This window comes from Hevea brasiliensis, chromosome 12, assembly GCF_030052815.1.
Source record: "Hevea brasiliensis isolate MT/VB/25A 57/8 chromosome 12, ASM3005281v1, whole genome shotgun sequence".
Taxonomy (NCBI): domain Eukaryota; kingdom Viridiplantae; phylum Streptophyta; class Magnoliopsida; order Malpighiales; family Euphorbiaceae; genus Hevea; species Hevea brasiliensis.
In genome coordinates, this window is record NC_079504.1 from 34,810,594 (window position 1) to 34,833,746 (window position 23,153).

Below are 23,153 nucleotides of genomic sequence, written 5' to 3' on the forward strand. Positions count from 1 at the left end.
GAAAGAAGTCCCAAGTTATAGCTTCTGGCTGCACTTCACTGGACACAGTGTCCCACCACTCATAAGCATCATCTTGCAGCAAAGAGATGGCAGCTTCCAGGTTTTGCTCTGGAGTGCAGTGAAGTTGTTTTAGAACTCTGCCCGTTCTGTTCAACCAATTCTCGGCTGCAACAGAGTCATCTTCTCTCTTGCCATAAAAATCCACTGCCCCAAACTTTCTTAACCTTTCCAGGTGTGATTTTTGCTGTGGAGCTGGTGGTGGTGGTGGCATTACCCCAGCCATTTGTCTAAAGAAGTCGGCCATTTGTTGGAACATGGCCTGTGGAGGCTGAGCAGGCTCTGCTTGAGCTGGCGGAGTAGATTCTCTCATGCCCTCAGTCTCAGCTGCTGCAGGTGGAGCATGACTCTCCACTTCCTCCTCAACGGCTCTCTGAGATGAAGGATCCATATCCTATTCAAAATAAGAAAGATAAACAGATCTGCGTTAGTGTCACCTCGACTCTTACAAATGCAATGCATGGTATGGACTCAATCTAGGCCCAGAAACGCCTAAACTGTGCTCTGATACCACTAAATGTGACACCCCTTACTCGTGTACAGTATACCCGAGTAAGTAATGCCACACGGTGTACTGGCACACTCTAATATACCTTACTTAATTTGTGTCATGCTTTTGAAGTTAATTTATGAAATATGATTTATTTTAACCATTTATCACAAGTATATTTCATTTGAGGTTCCGAAGATTTTAAAGAAAATCCAGTAGTCTGGCTAAAAATGGAGAAAAGCAGTTCTTGGAACACTGTTAAAAACACTTCCAATATTTTTATTCCATCATCTCAAACTCAAATATCCAAAATCTCAACAATATTTCTCAATTCCAATTCTCAATAATCTTTTCATTTCTCACACATCCATTTTTCATATACAAGTGATAAATACATGCTCAAATTTTTGCATTCATAGTCATAACTTTCATTATTTACATGAACATCAAAATATATTACATGAGTTCAAATACATATGAGAAAGTAAAAATCTGCTACAAAATATCAAAATGACAAAATGACACCTAGTGCCCTACCAATGCACTACAGGTAGTGAGGTGACACGGACACTGAGCAGAACTGCCGGATGGACTCACCCAGTCTGTGGTCTACTGGGCTCACGATCGGGATCTCCAGTACCTACGCGTGGCAAAAGCAATGCGCTAAGCAATAATGCTTAGTGGTGCAATAATATAATAAAAGAAAATAGCAAGAAAATAAATGTGTATAGAATGTGTATGCTTTCTTTGTTTGGTGTTGGTATATTCCTTATTTCATTAACATTGTTCACTTTTATTCATTTGGTTGCCCCAAGTAACCTACACTAGACGACTGGACTGGATAACGGGTAAACTGGCACTGGGTACCTAGTACCTCGGGCCGTCACACCATCGGTCACATATGCATCTCCCGGTGTGCAACAGAACAGCTAACAAGCTGTAAATAATATCAGGCACAAGGCCAAGTCTCAATACAAAGTCAGAATGGCTAAAAGCCATAAAATCACGGAATGGCATATTGCCATGTGCGATCGCTAAGCGAACCCTATTGGCATGCCAAACTATCCAAACCAATCTTGTTAGGTATACTAGGGCATTTGAAACTTTTAAATTCTTCAATTTGTGAATTTCAAATTTTTGGTGTCACTATTCATCATTGGTCAACAAAAATGTTGACTTTTAGAATAAAAATGTGTACATTGACTTTGGCACTCCCAACATACCACATTTGGTGTTTAAAACTTGTTGGCATTAAGTGTTAATACCATTCCAAAGTGTAACTCAACACAAGCAGAATTTTCAGTTTTGGTGAGTCAACTTCACTGTTCCATTGGACACTGTTACTGTGGGAATTTGAAGAAATGTAAAACACGAAAGTTGTTCCTTATTTTGTCTAGTTGAATTTCCTTTTTTGAATCACTCCATTTGGAGTTTTGTAGCTCCAGATATGGCCCAAAAATCCAAGCTGGCCGGATTTGCATTCTGCAGAAAATACCATATCTATAGTAGCATGAACAGTGACTGCCATAGCCATTTGGGTTAGGTTCTGGCCATAATTTGGGGTAGGTTCCTTCATGAAAGTTGTTTTTCTATGTCTTAACTTGTTGCTGTAAAAATTTCAGGTCAATTGACCAAATCTACAGTGAGTTATGGCCAAATGAACAGTTACTGTTCATTTGGTCAATTCTGCAGAACCAGTTGCAGGTTATCCGGATTGGGGCCAAGTTTTGGTCCTCTTGCTTTGGTCTTTTGGGCATGGTTTCTTCAGCAAAAATGTGCCATTATAAGCCTAGTTTCATGTCCAATTGGCCAAACACCAATTGGACCTACACAGCCAAAGTTATGGCTGTGTAAATGGACTGAATTTTCAGTCACCATTCTGCACCCTCTAGGCAGCACACACCTTCCCTTTGCCATGCTTTATTCCAGTCCCAATTAAGGTCAAATTCCTTCAAATGGTCACTAATTGACCATTAGGATGTACTTTAACAATTTCATAAGCCAAGTTAATTTTTACTCCCCAAAACCCTAGCTTCACAATATAATTTCTACAAGGTGCCTTAGTTAGCATACCAATTCATCACCTATATATATATATATATATATATATATATATATATATCCTCAACATCATTTTTAGTCCACTTTAAGACCAACAAAACACTTATTCCTATACCTTCAATAGGGCTGCCGAATTCTATATTGGACATACACATGAGTTTGGTTCATTTCGTTCACAAATACTTGTTGGTTTCAAGTCCTTAACATAGAAATTAAAAGTTTTAAGTGTATATATGCACTAACCTTGATTAGGGAGATTTTTCCCAAGCTCAAAACTTCACTTTACTTCTTCTTCTTGGCTGCCAAGAGCTTCTCCAAGTGATATGGTCAAGGTTTAATGAAAGGGGTTAGGGTTTAGTGGTGTAATAAAGGGAGAAATTAAGCTTGATTGAAAAAAATCAATGGAGGTGTCTAGGGCAATTTTCGGCTAGCTTTTGGGGAGGGAAGTAGCTGCTGCAATTTTTATTATTTTGGTCTTCTTTTAGTCCATTTTAATAGTTAGTCAAATGAGGGCTTAATGGTGATTGGTGGAAAATCTTGAATGACATCATAATATGTCATTATTTGCATTATTTTGCATTTTCTTTTCTTTTCTTTCACTACTCATTTCCAATTTCATTTTTAGTAATGTTTCTTCATATTTTATGTCATTTTAAATATTTACTCAACTGGACAAGTCGGCCAAAAATCACCTCTGAAGGCGAAATGACCAAAATGCCCTCCGTTTGGCTTAACGGGTTAAAATTGTTTGTATCGATTGAAAAATTTTTCTAAATATTTTCTTGGCATTCTAATGCCATGGGAACCTCAATAACCCTTCTCTGGAGTCCCAAAAATTATTTTATAATTTTTCCCCCGGGTCTAGGGCTCCTCGTTCAGAAGCAACTTCAACTTCCTCGATTACCTCGCTAGGCACCGGCTCGTTTAATTTGGTTGTATTTTATTTCTAAAATTTTTACTAAATTTTTCTTATTAATATTTGAGTTAATTTTGGTCCCTCACTTAAGTTTAATTATTTTTCCGGACGTTCTAGTTGTCCGAACCGACACCGGTCATCGAAACAGTAGAATATACGGATTGGTTACCGGGAGGGTGTTACAATTCCTTTTAGGTTGGTGTATGGTAAGTCTTATCATTTACCCATGGACCTAGAGCATAGAGTATATTGGGTCATTCAGACCTTGAATTTTGATCTCAAACAAGCTGGTGAGAAGAGGTTATTGCAACTTAATGAGCTTGAAAAATTAAGGATGGATGCCTATGAAAATGCCCGCATTTATGAAGAAAGAACCAAAGCTTAGCATGATAAGCATCTTAGGAAAAAAGAATTTAAAGAAGGTGATTCAGTTTTATTGTTCAACTCAAGATTGAAATTGTTTCCCGAGAAATTTAAATCAAGATGGACTAGCCTATATAGAGTTTCTAAAGTTTTTCCTTATGGAGCAATTGAAATTTAGAGTGAAAAATCTGGGAATTTTAAGGTCAATGGGCATAGATTGAAGCATTACATCACTGGAGAACCAATAGAGGGAGCAAGCTGTTACAAGCTCTCTAATCCCTTACCTTCTTTTTAGTGAAATGCATCAAGAGTCTAGCTAATGACTATAAATTAGCGCTCTTGGGAGGAACCCAAGTTTCTTTATTTTGCTTTTGTTGATTTACTTTTATTTGCATTTCTTCTATTTTTGTCTTAAATCTCTCCAAATTCAATTTTTGACATTATTGAATTTTGTCTTTTGTAGATGTATTTCAAAGGGATGAAGGTTGCTGCACTGCTAGGGAGTTACTCTTAATCTGATATTTTATCTATTAACTCTTCCAAGATTGATTTATTTTCATTACTTTCTATGCAGGATCCCTTCTTGGTTTATGCAGAAAAGTTCTCCAGCAAATGCTCTGCAGTATATGCTATTTGCTAATTCTTCTTTGTTGAGGTTAGGTGTATTATCTTTTATATATCTGTGCTTATCATGATGATATTATGGTGAGTAGGTCGTTTTTGTGGTTTTGAACTTAACTGGGTTATGTGATTCAATTTTGACATGCTGCATTATTAGCATAATTTAGAGTGCCTATTTTCTTTTGTGAATAAGTGCAACTTTGTGTAGATTCTTATTGAGCTTTAATGTGCTAAAATGTTAATTTGCATGGTTTAAGTTGAAATGGCACTGTTCTATTGCACTCATTTCATATAGGCATTTTAGGGTAGTTTTGCATCCATTTTACCCTTATATTTTAGTATATTTTATGTTTTTAGCCTTATTTTCGCTTCTTTGTTAACTTTGGTTACTTTCTATTTGATTTTTGTAATTTTGTTATCTTTGATAGGTTTTTGTGGCAAATTGAGGGTCAATGAGTGCATTAGGAAGTGATTTGAAGAAATTTGGAACCCTTTAAGTATGGTGGAAAGTTGAAGAAATCAAGCATTGGAAGATTAAGTTTAGAAATTTGCTTGAAACTTTGCTTATGATGATGCTCAAGGTATGCCAAATTGCTTAGCCTTAAGCCTAGGTCAAGCCATAAGTCAAGCACACTTAAATCTAACATATTCAAGTTTTCATCCACAAACTTGCGAGATTTTCTTAGGGTCTGCTTGAGATCCTACTTAGGGTAGCGATAGTGCTTAAGGTGCAACTCGGTGGCGGAGGTCAAGCATGAGCAGAGAAACTCATTTGATCTCAAACTTATCGAGATTTGTGGAGGGTTTGCTTAACCTTAAGCAGACAATACATGCAGAGGCTGAAAATTGCTAAAGATGTTACTTAGGGTAAGCAGTACCCTAAGCAGACTGCATAGAACGTTAATAACTTTACTGACCTGGACATTTTTACACCTCATTTCTTATCCACTCCTTGGCTCTTATCTATTTTTAGGGCAAATTTTGGGACCATATAAAGGCTTTATTTTCTAGTTTTTGCCATAAGAAGTAACAATAAGAAACAAAGGAAAGAAAAATTACAAATATAGAAGGGAGGAGGATGCCATCAATTTTGAAGAAGAGGAGCTGTTGCAACCATATCTAGAAGCTCCATGACTCAGAGTTTTGGGTTCTTCTACCTGGGTTTTTCTATTTTAGTCCTCTTATCATGCTTTTCTTTACTTTTTCATCAATCTCTCTTATAAATACTAACATGAGTGAGTAAACTCTTTAGATTTCAGAGTTGGGAAACATGTTTTAGATTAATTTATGGATTTGGACTGGTTATTTCCATATTTTATATAAAAATGAGTTCTTGTTCTTTCCTTGTGTGCTTGATTTACTTGCCTAATGTTGCTACCCATTGGGTATTATGTTAATCTTTGATTGAAAGATCGAAAGGTGAAGATCATTGATAGATAATCAAGGATTAGAACTTAATATTACCTAGATTTAGAAATAAACTAGGGTTTTAAGAGGATTTAATGATTAGTTACAAAACTTAATGGGTTTTAAATTAATCAAATATCATACGAAAGTAGGTTTGATTATCTTAAAACACACTTTGTCTACTTGAAAAGATATCAAAGGAATTTAGAATTAATCACTTTCAAACTCTATTTTCCCTTAAAATTGGAATACTCAAGACAAATTCCAATTAATTTATGCATGAAACCCCAACTCTTAAATCATTTTTTATCATAATTAAACTTTGATTTAAATTACCCATTATTAATTTAGTTCATTTGTAACTAGATTTAGAATTTATTTACTTGCTCTTTACCCATTTTAGTTAGATTTATCAATTTTATTTTTGCTCATTTATATTTACCATCATTTCATCAATCATTAGCCTAAATAATCGCTTCATTCATAGTTTGGTACTCAAACGGTAAATCTTAAATGGGAATGAAACTTGACTTATCACTTTATTACTTGATACGACCGTATACTTACAGATTCATGCATCAAGTTTTTAGTGCCTTTCTTTGAGGATTTGATTTTTGTTTGATATTGAGCGATTGTTTGTTTGGTTAATTTGGGTGTTTTGTTTTTATTTTTAAATTCTTTTATGATATTACTTTGAGAATTTGTTTATTTTGTTTTTAATGTACTTTTATTTTTTGAGAAGGATAAAAAGTGAAGAAATCAATTTATTCTTTGATCCAAAAATAGAAAAGACAGCAAGAGCTTTAAGAGTAGAATCTAAGATGAGAAAAGTTGAATTTAAAGCTCAAAAACAACAATAAAGAGCACAAGAGTAAGAGAAACCGTAAGAGGAAATGGCCAACAACAATAACAACCATTCTATGAAGGATCATGCCTATCCTAACATTGGGGATTTCATGCCAAGTATTACAAGACCAAGAGTAGAAGCTAACAATTTTGAATTGAAGCCTGCACTCTGTCAGTTGGTACAACAATCACAATTTGGGGGAAGTCCAAGTGAAAGTCCACATGTTCATCTAGCACACTTTCTTGAGATCAGTGATATGTTGAAGATAAATGGAGTTTCTGATGATGCAATTCGACTAAGATTATTCCCTTTCTCTTTGAAGGACCAAGCTAGAAAGTGGCTACATTCTTTGCCACCGAGTTCTATCATGACATGGGATGAACTTTCTCAAGCATTTTTAGCTCAATATTTTCCACCAAGCAAGATAGCTAAGATGAGAAATAATGTAACACCCCTATGTCCATTAGGTCAGTACATTCCACTGTTCCGGTGACTAGTGTCTGCCGGGACAGTTGGGATGTATAAAACCATATTTAAATCACTTAGACACGCCATGAACAAAAATTAATAGCAATTACATGAAGGTAAAGTAGAAAAAAGAAAAACAAAGCATAAAAGGTTAAATGAGCCAAGGTCACGATGATGGGTGACTGTATTGGGAAATGACTGTGAGGTCAGCCAAAACCCTATTTTCGTATGAGACATTATGACACCGTAGGCCTAGGAATTATTGTGAAGCTAGTGAAAATGAGGGAACTATAGAAAAGAATTGAGAACATGGTCAAATAATTAGATAAGGGTTCAGGAAGCAATACAATGCATTGGTAAACCGGATCAGACTGGTAAGGCGGCAATTTGGCCTAAATATCCAATAAAATGTAGAAAATTAATATTGAAAATTAAATTCAAATTGAAGAGGTGAGTGAAAGAAAATGAAAAAGAAAATAAAGAAATTCAAAAAAGTAAAAAGATTATGACATCATCCTTGACATAAGCATGACACAATAAATATTAATTTTTAAACTTTGAAATTTTGGGATAATTTTTAACAATTATAAGACAAATTAAAAAAAAATAAAAATAAAAATCCTAATTTTATCTTCTTCCTTGCCGCCTCATCTCTCTCTCATTTCTTCATTCTTCCTCCATGAAAGCTCATCATCAAGCTTTCTAAACCCCAAATTAAACCATAAATCCTTTTTGAAAAATAGTAGAAAACCTCAAATTGAATCTCAAGAAGAAGATTGAAGGAGAAAATAAAAGGGGAATTTGAAGAATTGAGAAGACAGGAAAACTTCATAAGCGGTAAGCTCTCCTTCTTAACTTTAGTTGATTTATAAGTATAGAATTGAGGTTGAACAAGTTAGAATTGCATGAAAACATGAGAAATCATGCCTATCTAGAACTCCATGAAATTCGGCAGCCATGGGATGTTGGGGGTAAGTAGGTGTTTTGGTTTAATTAACCTTGTACACAAGTTTGATTAAGTAAGTAAAGGTGATTAGTAAGCTTTAATTTAAGTGAATTGAGTTAATTGGTGAATTAGGGTTCTTAGCCATTGAAAATTTGGGGAAAATTTGGGAATTTGGGGAATTGATGCCAATTGACCTAATTGAGGCTTAAATTGGTCAATTGGTCTGATTTGGAGTGTGAGTGAATGATTAAAATTGGAATGGAATGGTGTATGTGAAATGGTCATTGCTGGCAGCTTGACCCTTGTCCATTTAAATGGTTATAACTGAAATTATGTTGCTCCAATTGGTGTGAGGCTAATTGGAGATGAAAAGTACGAGCTAAAGCCACAATTTTCATGCAGAAACCTTGCCCTAAAATTTACATTAAGTTAGTGAAAAATTAGGTTAAATCCGGATCACACAGCCTGCCACTATACAGAATTGACCATATGAATAGTACTTGTTCAAATGGTCATAACTTCGTGTAGAAAGGTCCAAATGACCTAATTTTTAGACCATAGGAAAGTATGACATAGTAGAACAACTGTTGTGAAGAACACAAACCCAAATTCGGAGCATAACTAAATGAAATTGCCAACCAATGTTGGTTCCTAAAATCTGCCAGAACCCTAATTGCCCAGAATTCTGGACTTTTGGCAAATCCGGCCAGCCTTGGAAAAAGTAGTATAACTGGAGCTAAAAAACTCCAAATGGAGTGATTCAAAAAGAGAATTAAAGCTAGGACATTAAGGAACAACTTTGATGAAGGAAAGTTAGCCAAATTTCCACTGTAGAAGGTCCAATGGAACAGTAGAAACAAGTGACCCAAAACTAAATTTTTGGAGTTTCACTGAACGAGCTTAGAAATTCAATTGGCAATCAATGCCAACATAATTATGACCTAAAATATGGTATGTGGGAGTAATTAGAACTAACACACCTATTAAACATGAAAAGTTCAATATTTTGACTTGAATAGTGGAATGAATAGTAATCAACACCATAACCAAAAATCCAAAGGGATTTAAAATATTATGAATTGCATGGGGTAGATTAAGTCTATAAAATTTAGTTGTTCGATTATTTATTAGTTAGAAATAAATTTAATGAGTATTGAAACACTTTAAATTGTGTGTTTTAGTAGAAAGAGACACTAGGAAAGATAAGGAAAAAGTGAGCCAAGGCAGAGAGGCGACTCACTAAAGGTTTGTGCACAATAACTTTTCACTTTTGATTTGCTATTAGAAAATTTATTTGAATACATTTTGGAACAATTTATGCCAAATAATGCCTTGAGAAATGTTGTGTTGCCTACTTTGTAAATGGAAATTTGAAATAAAAATTGATTAATGTTTTGCATGAAATTTTTGAATAATATGATTTTCAAATTTCTTTTGATTCACATTGGCATGGCAATATCACGATGTGCCTCCTTCATTTACAGGGTTGAGATTGACTATTTTTCTCCCTCTCTGGCTTATTAGTTTGAGGTCGAGTTCAGATGAGTACTCATATAGCTAGCTTGCCACCTTCCTCATTGATTTTGATTAGTGGGGTTGAGATTGCTTTGTCGTGGTGTACAACACGGCATTGTTTGGAAATTTTGTGTCATGACCTAAGTTGTATTATTGATTGGCAACACTGTGAATTGTAAATTGTTTGATAAAATAGTATTATAAGTGTTAAGTTCAGTTTTGTGAAAAATGCTTGTGAAAGGTTTTAAAATTACTGTTTTTCGATGAATGATTGTTTTAGTAAATTTAAAATTTTTATTGTACACCACTGAGTAAAATTACTCAGCGATAGCTTTATTTTGCTATCGCACATAAGGGAAAGGACAAGGCAGCAGAGTGAGCTGCTATTGTGACAAGGAAGTAAATCTTGAGGATTTTATATGGGTATTTATTTATACCCTTGTAAATTTGTTTGATGTAAATATTTTTAGTTCATATGTATTTATGGAACTTATTGAGCAGTTGTATAGTAAAGTTTGTAATAATATTATTTTTTATTTTCTTTTTATAAATTGATACTTGTGTACGTAAATTAAATTGAATGTAATGATGATGAGTTTTATTGAAAATGAGTTGCTTTGGGTTGAATTGTGTTGAAATGAGAACTGTTGGAGTTGGGTTTGAGAAAAATGCATTGGAAGTGCTTTCTTTTCTGGTTTTGAAGAACTATTTTCTCAAATTACAGCCGGCACTCTGCCAAAATTTTGATAAAATTTACGAAAAATCAAATTCACCAAAATATTTGCCTATACCCTAAACTCTAATTAAAGGCTTTTGAATAATGTTTAAACATTACTTTAGAAATTAAAATGAAATGAATTTGTTTAAAATCCCTTGTATTGTACGTAATGGGTTATTGATAGGTGAAGTTCGGCAATCCATTAGTTATACTATGGGATCATGTTATACCTTATGGAGGGGTAAGGCGTGACATGTTTTAGAGGTATCAGAGATATGTTTTGAATGAGTTTTGATTATGAATTTGAATTTTTCTTTGATAAGTACAACTGCTCAAATGTTCTTAGTTGATACATATGACATATTTACATCATGAATGTCAACTAATGGAGATAATCCTCCTTGTGTTTGTTATCAGGGAGTAGATAATCTCTTTGAATCAAAATGGAAGAAGGAGATCATTCCGTCGAGCAATCTATAGAGGCTGAGGCACAGGGGGAAGCCCCAACTCTCTAGAATATGAGTGGGTCAGCCACTCCGACTTCACTGATGCCACAGTTTCCTGCTCAGTTTGCCTAGCAGATGGCTGCGCTATTCCAATAAATGGCTGGAAACTTACCCACCCAAACCCAAGCACTAGTGGTGCAACCACAGCTTCCAGCCAGGCAATATGACAAGCTAATGAAGTTTGGGGTGATAGAATTTAAGGGGACGGTGGATCTACTTGAAGCAGAGCAGTGACTGGAGAGAATGGAAAGAGTATTTAAGAAGTTACACTGTACGGAAGAACTGAAATTTGAGTACTCCATTTTCTTACTGTAAGAGGATGCTTATGAATGGTGGAAAACTATTCCCCACAGCTTAGTTGAGCCCCTAATCCTCACCTGGTCAGATTTTTTGAGTGAATTTCGGCAAAAGTGGATCCCCGACACATATGTTGATATGAAGTTGCAAGAGTTTTTGATTTTGAAGCAAGGGGATAAAACAGTAGCAGAGTACAAAAGAGATTTCTCTCGATTGAGTCATTATGCAGGAAGCCTACTTGTCACTCCTAGAGACAGATGTAAACGTTTTGAGGCACGGTTAAGGCCTAGTTTAATAATGCAAGTTGTGGGGTTCTAACACCAAAATTTCTCAGAGCTAATATCACAAGCCCTAGAACTAGAGAGAATTGAGAATGAAGGAACAGTTAAAAAGGGGATAGAAGAGAAAGTGAAATTGGGAATGCTACTAGTCAAGCCCCTGATAGTGGTTCTGGAAAGAGGAAAAATTTTGGGGGATCCAGTTCTCATAAGTCTGGCAGAGGTAGATTTTCTAGCCAAAGACCAACCCGATCCGGTCAGCAAACCCAACAGATATCTAGAGGTGCATTATCAGGTTGACTTTGCGACACCTGTGGCAAGGCACATAGTGGAGTATGCTGTAGAGCCACAGGAACATGTTTTAACTGTGGAGGGACTGGTCATTTTGCTAAGGATTGCACTAGTGCACGTAGGTCTGGGTTACCTACTATTTCAGAAGGATCAACCCAAGCTTCTAGCCCGAGGACTTCACCATCAGTTAGCAGAGGTAGAGGCAGAGGCAAAGGTAAGGTAGTATACCTAGAAGTCAGAGCACAGTGAATTAGCCAGAACAAGGTCATGCTCTAGCCAAAGTCTATACTATGAGACAGAGAGAAGAGGCTGAAACATCTGATATTATGGCTGGTACCTTCTCAACCTTTAATCAAGATGTGTTTGTGTTGTTTGATTCCAGATCTACGCATTCCTATATTAGTGTTAGCATCATTAGCTTTATTATTGTTCCTTGTGTGAAAATGGATTTTGAGGTGCTAGTGACTAGTCCATTAGGGTAAGAAGTCAGGGTTAACAGAATGTATAAGGATTGTCCTTTGGTGATCTAAGGACACACATTCCTATCCGACTTGATGGAAATGCCCTTTAGAGATTATGATATTATCTTAAGCATGGATTGGTTAGCCAGGCATCTTGAAATGATTGCCTGTAGACTAAAGACAGTCACTTTTGGTCTCCCTCAGTATGGTGATGTGGTAATACATGGGGAGAGGCAGCTATTGCCATCAAACCTTATTTCTGCTGCACTTGCCAGAAAAATGATCCAAAAAGGGTGTGAAACATATTTGGCCCATGTGGTAGACACCCGAGTAAGGAGTCCAGTATTGAGGGACATTCCTACAGTATGTGATTTTCCAGATATGTTTCTTGAAGAGTTGCCAGGATTAACTTCGGAAAGAGAGGTGCAGTTCAAAATAGAGGTTATGCTAGGTGTGGACCCAATCTCCATTACTCCATATAAAATGGCACCAGTAAAATTAAAGGAGTTGAAGGTATAGTTGCAAGAGCTACTTGATAAGGGCTTCATTCGCCCTAGTGTGTCACCTTGGAGAGTGTTAGTACTGTTTGTTAAGAAGAAAGATGGTACTCTTCGCTTATGTATTGACTACTGACAGTTGAATAAGGTGACAATAAAGAACAAATATCCACTGCCCCGCATAGATGACTTGTTTGATCAATTAAAGGGTGCAGCTGTGTTCTCTAAAATTGACTTGAGATCGGGCTACTATCAGTTAAGGGTGCAAGAGCAGAGCATTCCAAAAACTGCTTTTAGAACTTGATATGGCCATTATGAATTCCTGGTTATGCCATTCGGGTTAACTAATACTCCGGCTACATTCATGGACCTGATGAACACTATTTTCAGGCCATACCTCGACCAATTTGTAGTTGTGTTTATTGATGACATCTTGGTATATTCGAGAAATGCAGAAGAGCATGATAGGCACCTGAGAATTGTGCTACATACTTTAAGGGAGAAACAACTATGTGGTAGACACCCGAGTAAGGAGTCCAGTATTGAGGGATATTCCTACAGTATGTGATTTTCCAGATATGTTTCTTGAAGAGTTGCCAGGATTAACTTCGGAAAGAGAGGTGCAGTTCAAAATAGAGGTTATGCTAGGTGTGGACCCAATCTCCATTACTCCATATAAAATGGCACCAGTAAAATTAAAGGAGTTGAAGGTATAGTTGCAAGAGCTACTTGATAAGGGCTTCATTCGCCCTAGTGTGTCACCTTGGAGAGTGTTAGTACTGTTTGTTAAGAAGAAAGATGGTACTCTTCGCTTATGTATTGACTACTGACAGTTGAATAAGGTGACAATAAAGAACAAATATCCACTGCCCCGCATAGATGACTTGTTTGATCAATTAAAGGGTGCAACTGTGTTCTCTAAAATTGACTTGAGATCGGGCTACTATCAGTTAAGGGTGCAAGAGCAGAGCATTCCAAAAATTGCTTTTAGAACTTGATATGGCCATTATGAATTCCTGGTTATGCCATTCGGGTTAACTAATGCTCCGGCTACATTCATGGACCTAATGAACACTATTTTCAGGCCATACCTCGACCAATTTGTAGTTGTGTTTATTGATGACATCTTGGTATATTCGAGAAATGCAGAAGAGCATGATAGGCACCTGAGAATTGTGCTACAGACTTTAAGGGAGAAACAGCTATATGCTAAATTACCAAAATGTGAATTTTGGCTGAAAGACATTTCTTTCTTGGGGTATATTTTTTCAACTCAAGGCATTAAGGTGGATCCCAGTAAGATTGAAGCTATCCTTAATTGGAAGCCACCCAGGAATGTTACAAAAGTTCATAGTTTTCTAGGTTTAGCTGGTTACTACCACCGTTTTGTGAAGGGATTTTCTATATTGGCATCTCCACTGACCAAACTACTTCAAAAAGATATGAAATTTTAGTGGATTGATAAATTTCAGTAGAGTTTTGATGAATTAAAAAGATGTTTGACTGAAGCTCCAGTCCTTACTTTACCTACACCGGGTAAAGAATACACTATCTATAGTTATGCTTCTCACAATACGCTAGGCTGTGTACTGATGCAAGATTGAAATGTCATTGCTTATGCATCACACCAGCTGAAACCCCATGAGAGAAATTATCCTACACATGACTAGGAGCTAACAGCTATTGTATTTGCTCTGAAGATCTGGAGACATTATCTGTATGGGGAAAAGTGTTACATCTACACAGATCACATGAGCTTGAAGTATCTGGGTAGCCAAAAGAAGTTGAATTTGAGATAAAGGAGGTGGTTAGAACTGATTAAGGACTTTGATTGTCTAATAGACTACCAGCCAGGGAAGGCAAATGTGGTCATTGATGCTTTGAGCCATAAAACCATGGCGAGTTTAAGAGTTTCTCCTTTGTCTATGGTACATGAGTAGAAAGCACTGCGTGCTAGTTTTGAGATTGTTGATGAGGCACAGATGGTAGATGCATGGCATGTATAGCTAGTGTTAATTGATCAGATAAAGATGGTTGCACAGAATGATGAAAAGTATGTGAAATTGGTGGAGGAAGCTTGGGAAGGCTAGAAACTAGACTTTTCTGTAAATAATGATGGCCTACTACTACACTGGGGCAGAATGTGCATTCCCAATGATATGGAATTGAAACAAATCATTATGAAAGAAGCACATGAGTGTCCTTTTGCTATGCACCCTAGTGGGACCAAGATGTATAGAACCTTGAAAGAGCATTATTAGTGGAATGGGATGAAGAAGGACATAGCAGAGTATGTAGCTAAATGCCTAACTTATTAGCAAGTAAAGGCAGAACACCAAGTGCCAACAGGGTTGCTACATCCACTGCTAGTACCTGAGTGGAAATGGGAAAGAAAAACAATGGACTTTGTGATGGGACTTCCATGAACACAAAAGAATCATGATGCAGTATGGGTTGTTGTGGACAGATTGACCAAGTCTGCTCACTTTTTGCCAGTACGGATGGACTACAATCTGGACAGATTGGTTAAACTATACACTAATGAGATTGTGAGATGTCATGGGGTGCCGGTATCGATTGTGTCAGACAGAGACCCAAGGTTCACTTCTAGATTCTAGGGTAGTTTGTAAAAAGCCCTAGAAACTATATTGAACTTCAGTACGGCATTCCATCCATAGATAGACGGCCAGTTTGAGAAGGTGATTCAGATACTGGAGGATATGCTACGGGCTTATGTAATTGATTTTGAAGGTAGTTAGGATACACACTTGCCTTTGATTGAGTTCACTTACAACAATAGCTATCAATCTAGCATAGGGATGCCTCCATATGAAGCCTTTTATGGTAGGAACTGCAAGTAGGAGAAAGAAAGCTGATTGGCCTAAAAATTGTTCAGCAGACAGAGGAGAAGATCAAACTTATCAGAGATAGACTTAAGGCTACATCAGACCATCTGAAGTTCTACATCGATTTGAAAAGGAGAGATATTGAATATGCAGTGTGTGACAAGGTATTCCTCAAGGTTTCTCCCTGGAAGAAAATTATGAGATTTGTTAAAAAGGGGAAACTGAGCCCTCGCTTTATTTGGTCGTATGAGGTTCTGAAAAGAGTGGGTCCTTTGGCATAAAGATTGGCACTGCCTCCAGAGCTAGAAAAGATACATAATGTCTTCTATGTGTCCATGTTGAGGAGGTATAAATCAGACTCATCTCATGTTCTGCCAGTAGAAGAGATTGAAGTAAATCCAGACATCACATATGAGGAAGAACCCATAGAGATTCTGGCATATGAGGTGAAACAACTAAGGAATAAACAGATACCACTAGTTAAAGTGTTGTGGAACCATTATTCAAGCCAGGAAGCTACTTGGGAACGTAAGGAGGACATGAGGAGGCTGCACCCACAACTGTTAAGAGACTAAGATTAGGTAAAATTTTAGGACAAAATTTATTTTAAGGGAGGGGAGAATTGTAACACCCCTATGTTCATTAGGTCAGTAAATTCTACTGTTCTGGTAACCAGTGTTTGGCCAGACAGTTGGAATGTGTAAAACCATATTTAAATCACTTAGACACGCCATGAACAAAAATTAATAGCAATTACATGAAGGTAAAGTAGAAATAAGAAAAATAAAGCATAAAAGGTTAAATGAGCCAAGGTCACAATGATGGGTGATCATACCGGGAAGTGATTACGAGATTAGTCAAAACCATAATTTTGTATGAGACATTGTGACACCGCAGGCCTAGGAATTATTGCGAAGCTAGTAGAAATGTGAGAACCATAAAAAAGAATTGAGAACAAGGTTAAATAATTATATTAGGGTTCAGGAAGCAATACAATGCTATTGGTAAACCGGATCAGACTGGTAAGGGGTAATTTGGTCAATTCACCCTTAGAGATAACTTTTGGCCTAAATTTCCAATAAAATGTAGGAAATTAACATATTGAAAATTAAATTCAAATTGAAGAGGTGAGTGAAAGAAAATGAAAAAGAAAAGAAAGAAATTTAAAAAAGTAAAAAGATTATGACATCATCCTTAACATAAGCATGACACAATAAATATTAATTTTTAAACTTTGAAATTTTGGGATAATTTTTAACAATTATAAAAAAAATTAATAAAAATAAAAATAAAAATAAAAATCCTCATTTTATCTTCTTCCTTGCTGGCCCATCTCTCTCATCTCTCTCTCATTTCTTCATTCTTCCTCTATGAAAGCTCATCATCAAGCTTTCTAAACCCCAAATTAAACCATAAATCCTTTGTCAAAATAGTAGAAAACCTCAAATTGAACCTCAAGAAGAAGATTGAAGGAGAAAGTAAAGGGGAATATGAAGAATTGAGAAGATAGGAAAACTTCATAAGAGGTAAGCTCTCCTTCTTAACTTTAGTTGATTTATAAGTATAGAATTGAGGTTGAACAAGTTAGAATTGAATGAAAACATGAGAAATCATGCCTATCTAGAACCCCATGAAATTCGGCAACCATGGGATGTTGGGAGTAATGAGGTGTTTTGATTTAATTAACCTTGTACTCAAGTTTGATTAAGTAAGTAAAGGTGATTAGTAAGCTTTAATTTAAGTGGATTGAGTTAATTCGTGAATTAGGGTTCTTGGCCATTGAAAATTTGGGGAATTGATGCCAATTGACCTAATTAAGGCTTAAATTGGTCAATTGGTATGATTTGGAGTGTGAGTGAATGATTAAAATTGGAATGGAATGGTGTATGTGAAATGGTCAATACTGGCAGCTTGACCCTTGTCCCTTTAAATGGTTATAACTGAAATTCTATTACTTCAATTGGTGTGAGGCTAATTGAAGATGAAAATTAAGACCTAAAGCTACAATTTTCATGCAGAAACCTTGCCCTAAAATTTATATTAATTTGGTGAAAAATTAGGTTGAATCCGGATCACCCACCCTACTACTGTACAGAATTGACTATATGAATAGTACTTGTTCAAATGGTCTTAACTTGGTGTAGAAAGGTCCAAATGACCTGATTTTTGGACCATTGGAAAGCTATGACATAGTAGAACAACTGTTGTGAAGAACACAAACCCAAATTCTGAGCATAACTAAGTCAAATTGTCAACCAAACTTGATTCCTAAAATCTGCTAGAACCCTAATTGCCCAGAATTCTAGACTTTTGGCCAATCCGGCTAGCCTTAGAAAAAGTGGCATAACTAGAGCTACAAAACTCCAAATGGAGTGATTCAAAAAAGGAATTAAATCTAGGACATTAAGGAACAACTTTGGTGAAGGAAAGTTGGCCAAATTTCTACTATAGAAGGTCTAATGGAACAGTTGAAACAAGTGACCAAAAACTGAATTTTTGGAGTTTCACTTAAGGAACTTAGAAAACCAATTGGCAATCAATGCCAACATAATTATGACCTAAATATGGTATGTGGGAGTAATTAGAACTAACACACCTATTAAAGATGAAAAAGTCAACATTTTGACTTGAATAGTGGAATGAATAGTAATCACCACCATAACAAAAAATGAAAAGGGACTTAAAATGTTATAAATTGCATGGGGTAGATTAAGTCTATAAAATTTAGTTGTTGGATTATTTATTAGTTAGAAATAAATTTAATGAGTATTGAAACACTTTAAATTGTGTGTTTTAGTAGAAAGAGACTGAAAAAGATAAGAAAAAAGTGAGTCAAGGTAGACAGGCGACTCACTAAAAGTTTATGCATAATAACTTTTCACTTTTGATTTGCTATTTGAAAATTTATTTGAATACATTTTGAAACAATTTATGCTAAATAATGCCTTGAGAAATGTTGTGTAACCTACCTTGTAAATGGAAATTTGAAATGAAAATTGATTAATGTTTTTCATGAAATGTTGAATAATATGATTTTCAAATTTTTTTTTATTCACACTAGGCATGGCAATATCACAATGTGCCTCCTCTGTTTATGGGGTGGAGATTGACTATTTTCCTCTCTCTCTGGCTTGCCAGTTTGAGGTCGAGTTCAAATGAGTACTCATATAGCTAGCTAGCCACCTCCCTCATTGATTTCAATTAGTGGGGTTGAGATTGCTTTGTCGTGGTGTATAACACGATATTGTTTGGAAATTTTGTGTCATGACCTAAGTTGTGTTATTGATTGGCAACACTGTGAATTATAAATTGTTTGATAAAATAGTATTATAAATGTTAAGTTCAGTTTTGTGAAAAATGCTTGCGAAAGGTTTTAAAATTGTTGTTTTTCAATGAATGATTGTTTTAGTAAATTTAAAATTTTTATTGTGCACCACTGAGTAAAATTACTCAGCGATAACTTTATTTTGCTATCGTAGATAAGGGAAAGGACAAGGCAGCAGAGTGAGCTGCTATTGTGACAAGGAAGTAAATCTTGAGGATTTTGTGCGGGTATTTGTTTATGCCCTTGTAAATTTACTTGATGTAAATATTTTTGGTTCATATGTATTTATGGAACTTATTGAGCAGTTGTACAGTAAAGTTTGTAATAATATTATTTTTTATTTTCTTTTTATAAATTGATACTTGTGTATGTAAATTAAATTGAATGTAATGATGATGAGTTTTATTGAAAATGAGTTGCTTTGTGTTGAATTGTGTTGAAATGAGAACTGTTGGAGTTGGGTTTGAGAAAAATACATTAGAAGTACTTTCTTTTTAGGTTTTGAAGAACTGTTTTCTCAAATTACAGCCGGCACTCTACCGAAATTTTGATAAAATTTGCGAAAAATCAAATTCACCAAAATATTTTCCTATAACCTAAACTCCAATTAAAGGCTTTTTAATAATGTTTTAAACATTACTTTAGAAATTAAAATGAAATGAATTTGTTTAAAATCACTTGTATTGTACGTAATGGGTTATTGGTAGGTGAATTTCGGTAATCCATTAGGTATACTACAGAATCATGTTATGCCTTACGGAGGGGTAAGGTGTGACAAATGAGCTAACTATTTTCAAACCTAGAGATGATGAGAGCTTATATGAAGCATGGGAGAGGTACAAGGATTTGCAAAGGAGATGTCCACACCATGGGATTCCTAAGTTGATCCTTGTTCAACACTTTTACAATGGAGTTTCACCAGCTATTAGAAGTTTAATTGATGCATCTTCTGGAGGTGATCTTATGGAGAAATCTAAAGATGAAGCTTTTTTCTACTATAGAAAAAATTGCTTATAACAACTATCAGTGGAGTTGTGAGAGGAATGAGATTAAGAAACCATCCAGTATGTTTGAGCTTGATGCCATGAATATGATTAATGCTAAGTTTGATGCTTTGACAAGGAAGATGGACAAGCTAAGCATGAATGTAGATTCTTCAGTTGGAGGTTCAAGTAATTTAGTAGATGTTGGAGCTACAAATGTAAATTGTGGAACTGATTTTTCTGTACCTGGTCAAGATTTTTCAAGTGACCAAGTAGATTACGTGGGGAACTACAATCAAAGACTAGGCGATAACCCATTTTCTGCAACTTACGATCTAGCTTGGAAAAACCATCCTAATTTCTCTTGGGGAGGTAGATAAAGACAACACCAGAATTTTCAACAACCTTCCAGGTATCAATAACATCAGAATTTTCAGCAGAATAGAGGTCCTCCTCCTGGAATTCCTAAACCTCCAAATGCACCTGTTCCACCACAATCACAGCAACCTCCACCTCAACAAGCATAACTAGACAAGACAGCTAGATTGGAAGCCATGATTGAGACTCCACTACTAAGCCATCAAAGTTAACAAGAAATGATATCTCAATTAGCATCTAAAGTGGATCAAATGGCAACATACAACAAGATGTTGGAGAATCAAATAGCTCAACGGGCTAGCTCTTTAAACAATAAAGCATTTGGGAAGCTTCCTAGCCAACCGGAAAATTCAAGAGAGCATTGCAAGGCTGTTACATTGAGAAGTGGAAAAATATTGGAGAGTGGAGATAAAAACATTGAAGAGAAAGTTGAAGGAGATGAAAAAGTTGAAGTTGAGGTTAGAGTTGAAGTAGAGAGAAAGAGTGAAGAGGAAGAACCTAAATATGTAGCACATAAAGCTTACATGCCACCTTTACCATTCCCACAAAGATTTCAGAAAGCAAAGTTAGATAAACAATTCGAGAAGTTTTTAGAGGTGTTGAAGTCTTTGCATGTGACTACTCCTTTCACTAATGCCTTAGCACAAATGCTTTCATATGCTAAATTTTTGAAGGAGATTTTGTCTAACAAGAAGAAGTTGGAAGAATTTGAGACAGTAGCTCTTACAGAAGAAAGCAGTGCTATCTTGCAAAATAAGCATCCACCCAAACTGAAGGATCCTAGTAATTTTTCCATACCATGTCACATTGGAGATATTAGGATAGACAAGGCTTTATGTGATCTTGAAGCTAGTGTTAGTCTAATGCCATTGTCTATTTACGAGAAAATGAAGATTAGAGAAATGAAGCCTACCACTATTTCACTACAGTTAGTAGATAGGTTTATTAAATTTCCAATTGGAGTGATTGAGAATGTTCCTCTAAAAGTTGGAAAATCTTTGATACTAGTGGACTTTGTAGTACTGGAGATGAAGGAGGATGTACACATTCCTATCGTTCTTGGCAGACCTTTCCTTGTTACTGCTGGAGCTATGATTGATGTAAAGAATGGAAGGCTTACATTAGAAGTTAGGGAAGAAAAAGTTGAATTTAATCTGTTTCAAGCAATGAAAAAGAAAGATGATTCAAATTCATGTTTGAGAATTAATGTGGTAGATGAGTTGGTAAAAGAAGTGTTTAAAAAACAACATCCTGAAGATCCCTTAGAAGCTTGTTTGGTTCACAACATCAAAAAGGGGGACGAGATTGAAGATGGTGTAGAATATGCTCAAATTTTGGAAGCAAATTCACCTTTGCCTGTAACTAGTGTTGGAAGATTAGAGATTTGAAGCAAGATGCTACTTCACCACCAATGTTTGAAGGAAGTGAAGCACCAAAGGTAGAATTAAAACCTCTTCCAAAAAATCTCAGGTATGTTTTTCTTGGTAAAAATTCTATATATCCTGTGATTGTTAGTGCTAAACTGAATGATTGTGAAGTTGAAAATTTATTAAGAGTTCTTAGAGAGCATAGAAGGATAATTGGTTATACCATTGATGATATTAAAGGAATACATCCTTCTGTGTGCATGCATAGAATTTTGTTGGAAAATGATTATAAGGCCTCTAGAGAGTCACAAAGAAGATTGAATCCAAATATGAAAGAGGTTGTGAAAAAAGAGATCTTAAAATAGCTTGATGCAGGTATCATTTACCCTGTTTCTGATAGCAATTGGGTAAGTCCAATTCATGTTGTACCCAAGAAAGGGGGCATCACAGTAGTGAAAAATGAAAATGATGAACCAATACCTATGAGGACTGTAACTGAATGGAGAATGTGCATAGATTATAGGAAATTAAACAATGTAACTAGAAATGACTATTTTCCATTACCATTTATAGATCAGATGCTTGAGAGATTAGCTGATCATTCTTATTTTTGCTATTTGGATGGCTATTCAGGGTTCTTTCAGATCCCTATTCACCTAGATGATCAGGATAAAACCACCTTCTCATGTCCCTATGGTACCTTTGCATATCGAAGGATGCCATTTGGATTATGTAATGCCCTAGCTACATTTCAGAGATGTATGATGTCCATTTTTTTTTATTTCATTAAGGATATTATGGAAGTGTTTATGGATAATTTTTCTGTGTATGGTAAATCTTTTGATAAATGCTTATTTAACTTGTCTAAAGTTTTGTAGAGATGTGAAGAGTTTAATTTAGTTTTGAACTGGGAAAAGTACCATTTTATGGTACAAGAAGGAATTGTTTTGGGACATCTTGTGTCAAACAGCGGTATTGAGGTAGACAAAGCAAAGGTAGAAATTATTGAGAAAATGCAACCCCCATCATCTGTGAAAGGAGTGAGGAGTTTCTTAGGGCATGTTAGATTTTACAGGAGATTCATCAACGATTTTTTTTAAATTTCTAAACCTCTTATTAATTTATTGAGTAAAGACGTGGAATTTCATTTTGATACTGATTGTATGAATGCTTTTTGTAGGATAAAAGAAGCTTTGATATCTGCTCCTATTATGTAGCCACCAGATTGGTCATTACCTTTTGAGTTGATGTGTGATGCAAGTGACTATGCCATTAAGACTGTTTTAGGACAAAGGAGAGATAAGAAGGTGTATGCAATCTATTATGCAAGTAAGACCTTAGATGATGCTCAAATAAATTACTCTACTACAGAGAAAGAGTTTTTGGCAATGGTATTTATAGTAGATAAATTTAGGTCCTATCTTTCGGGATCTAAAGTAATAGTGTACATAGATCATGCAGCTATTAAGTATCTTCTTCAGAAAAAAAAAAAAAAAAAAAAAGAGGCTAAACCTA

General features: G+C 35.6%; 1 protein-coding gene and 1 non-coding gene across 2 annotated transcripts; one reads left to right on the forward strand and one right to left on the reverse strand.

Moving 5' to 3' along the window:
* Positions 1-19,678: 19,678 nt before the first annotated feature.
* LOC131171696 (small nucleolar RNA R71) lies at positions 19,679-19,785 on the reverse strand. Its single transcript, XR_009142354.1, has one exon. It is a non-coding gene; the product is annotated as a small nucleolar RNA R71 (small nucleolar RNA).
* Positions 19,786-20,489: 704 nt separating this feature from the next.
* Positions 20,490-22,855, forward strand: LOC110660337 (uncharacterized). Its single transcript, XM_058130675.1, has 4 exons — positions 20,490-20,867; positions 20,949-21,398; positions 21,638-21,741; positions 22,819-22,855. The coding sequence occupies exons 1-4, from the start codon at positions 20,490-20,492 to the stop codon at positions 22,853-22,855; spliced, it is 969 nt and encodes a 322-aa protein (XP_057986658.1).
* The last annotated feature ends 298 nt before the right edge of the window (positions 22,856-23,153 follow it).